The 2,403-nt window shown below is 30.0% G+C and overlaps 1 protein-coding gene across 3 annotated transcripts in view; it reads right to left on the bottom strand.

The window, feature by feature from the left end:
* Positions 1-247: 247 nt before the first annotated feature.
* LOC111642427 (multidrug resistance-associated protein 4-like) overlaps positions 248-2,403 on the bottom strand; it is a 92,021-nt gene continuing 89,865 nt past the window's right edge. For all 3 annotated transcript variants that reach the window (XM_023388777.1, XM_023388778.1, XM_023388779.1), the window contains 2 exons: positions 984-1,089; positions 248-902 (listed from right to left, as the gene is read on the bottom strand). In XM_023388777.1, coding sequence (XP_023244545.1) covers positions 726-902; positions 984-1,089 — 283 coding nt within the window. In that variant the 3' untranslated portion in view covers positions 248-725. The remainder of the gene's footprint in view (positions 903-983; positions 1,090-2,403) is intronic.

The raw sequence follows: 2,403 nt of genomic DNA, 5'->3' as shown, positions 1-2,403 counted from the left end.
TTGACCCCATTCGAAATATAACACGACATCCTTCTATCTTTGCACCACGTTGTCGTTTAACCACCAAAATTTAATGCAATGGATGTCCATTACATACAAGCTACCGTGTTAAATTTCGTTCCTTGATCATTACCTCATTCCGAAATATTAAACGAAATAGACTATTTAAGTTTACTTTTAAGATATAAGTGACATAGACCGATTAATTATTAGATATTGGAATAAAAATAATTCAAAAGCAAACCAATTCAAAAAAATTTTGGCTAATTTTATTTTTACTTATCGTGATGCAAATTTTTGCTGGGATACATATTTAGAATTAGAATTATATTTTCGATTAAGATTTTCCTAATGGAATTCATAAACAAAACTTGTATTAAATTATTTAAATTAAACTCATTTACTGTTTTTTAATACTTGAAAATTCACTTCAATTCTTAAATTAACCATTGTAAGTATTCCTAAAACCATTATCTGCTAAACCTTCTGATTACTTTCAATGATGTTTACCATAGATAAATTTAACAAACTCACAAATGTTAAATATCATGTCAAGTAAAACATGTCAAGTAAAACGTAAAATTAATTTTATATTTTACTTGATGTGCGAAAATACTAACTTAATGTTTAAGAACTTGACTTAATATTTCTAAGAACAGGATTAAATAAAAAACGTAACACCGGATCTGTAAAAGACGGATATACATTGAATACAATCCACTGTTTTATAGTTTTGTTTGTTCGACCCTTTCTTTAGCGTAATATTTCGCTTTGGCAATTTTGTATAATTCATTCATTGAAGTTACTCCCGTCTTCTTAACCAAGTTATAAAATATACCGTTTACGTTCTTCAGTAAGGCATACGGCGAGTCAAATTCTTGTAATTTCCCGGTATCTAGTACCTAAAATTTTAAAATATCTAATTAACAAAACATTTATTTTTATATTAATTATTTATATATCATCAAAAAGAAGAATCTTACCAGAACTCTATCCGAATCGATGATTGTATTTAATCTGTGGGCTATTGTCAACACAGTACAAGATTTAAATCTTTCTCGAATTATTTTCTGTAGACAGGAATCGGTCCTTAATTGAAAAAATATATATACGTTATAATTAAAAATATTAATATCAGTATAAAACACAAATGACGTATTCGGTAAATAGTGAAATTGACTTCGAAATATCAATATCTACAACGTTTCATGAAAACTCAGACCAATTACCATGCCCGTGTTTTTTTATTTTCTGTCTTTCAGTTATTATACATGTTAATAGAGATTTTTTCGGTAAAAGTATCTTACAGTATACAATACTAGCTGAATAAAACTGAATTAATCTTTCGTAACACATCGAAGATTTTTCTAACCGCATTGCCTTTCGGAAAGACTTTCAATTCCAAATATCAAATGGTTGAGGAATCGCGAATTCACAACCTGTGGTTATTAGTTTCAGTCATTCAAACTACTCAGCTGCCCAGTTAAAACGACTATATCTTTTGTTTGTATTAAAAAAGTTGGAAAGTTGCGATTTTCATCATAAGAGTATAATACATCTTGTAGTGCATCATGCAGTCGATGCAATAAAAAAAAAGTTTTTTAACAACAGTATTTATGCAAGCGATGATATATTAATATCTTGTTTTCCAAATTGTTTAAGTCAGTAGCGTAGCGTAGAGAAGCGGCACTTTTTAGGGGGCGGCAAAATTTCACAATAAATAATAATAATAATATCTTGTAAAAATTTGAACCATTTCATTTCATATTGTTGTCGCAACTACTATTCGGACCGATCGAAATGAGCAAGGAATTTTTCATTACTTATTCTGTGAAGAAACTAAATTTTAGCCTTTTAAATTGAGATACCTAAATAAGGGGGTGGCTGACTCCCACGCTACGCCAATGATTTAAGTTCTATGTGTACGAGTGAGGATGATAAAGTTTTATAACTATCCAAACTGTCAGAGCTTCGTTACATGCAGAGCTTCAGAAGAGAAGGAAAACAAATACAAAGTAAACACGAAAATGACACTCCAGAGTGAAGATGGCATGTTACAAATGCCATTTGCAGACAAATAAAAAGTCCTGATACATCTAACCGTTTATCTTTACACAGTAAAACATCAATGTAACGTAAATCGATCAGTTATTTACGTTTATATTCGACATTACATATATATATATAAATGACAATGTTTGTTTGTTTCTTCGCTACGCACTCCTAGGCTATTCAAAAAATTGCTTCAAAACCTGGTACTTACGTTAATATACTTCTGTCTTGCATAATTGCCTAGGCGAACACTAGACTACTGGGTAACATTTGCATTTTTTGTCCGAATTAAAAAAAAACATTTTCACGTTAGCTTTTAATGAGTTTAGTGCCGCAATGCTCATTTGACTT

The sequence above is a fragment of the Centruroides sculpturatus genome, unplaced genomic scaffold, assembly GCF_000671375.1.
Source record: "Centruroides sculpturatus isolate CEXI.00-Female unplaced genomic scaffold, Cexi_2.0 scaffold1219, whole genome shotgun sequence".
NCBI classification, from domain to species: Eukaryota; Metazoa; Arthropoda; class Arachnida; order Scorpiones; family Buthidae; genus Centruroides; species Centruroides sculpturatus.
Note: the sequence above shows the minus strand (reverse complement) of the source record. Positions and strands in the feature narration are given on the sequence as shown.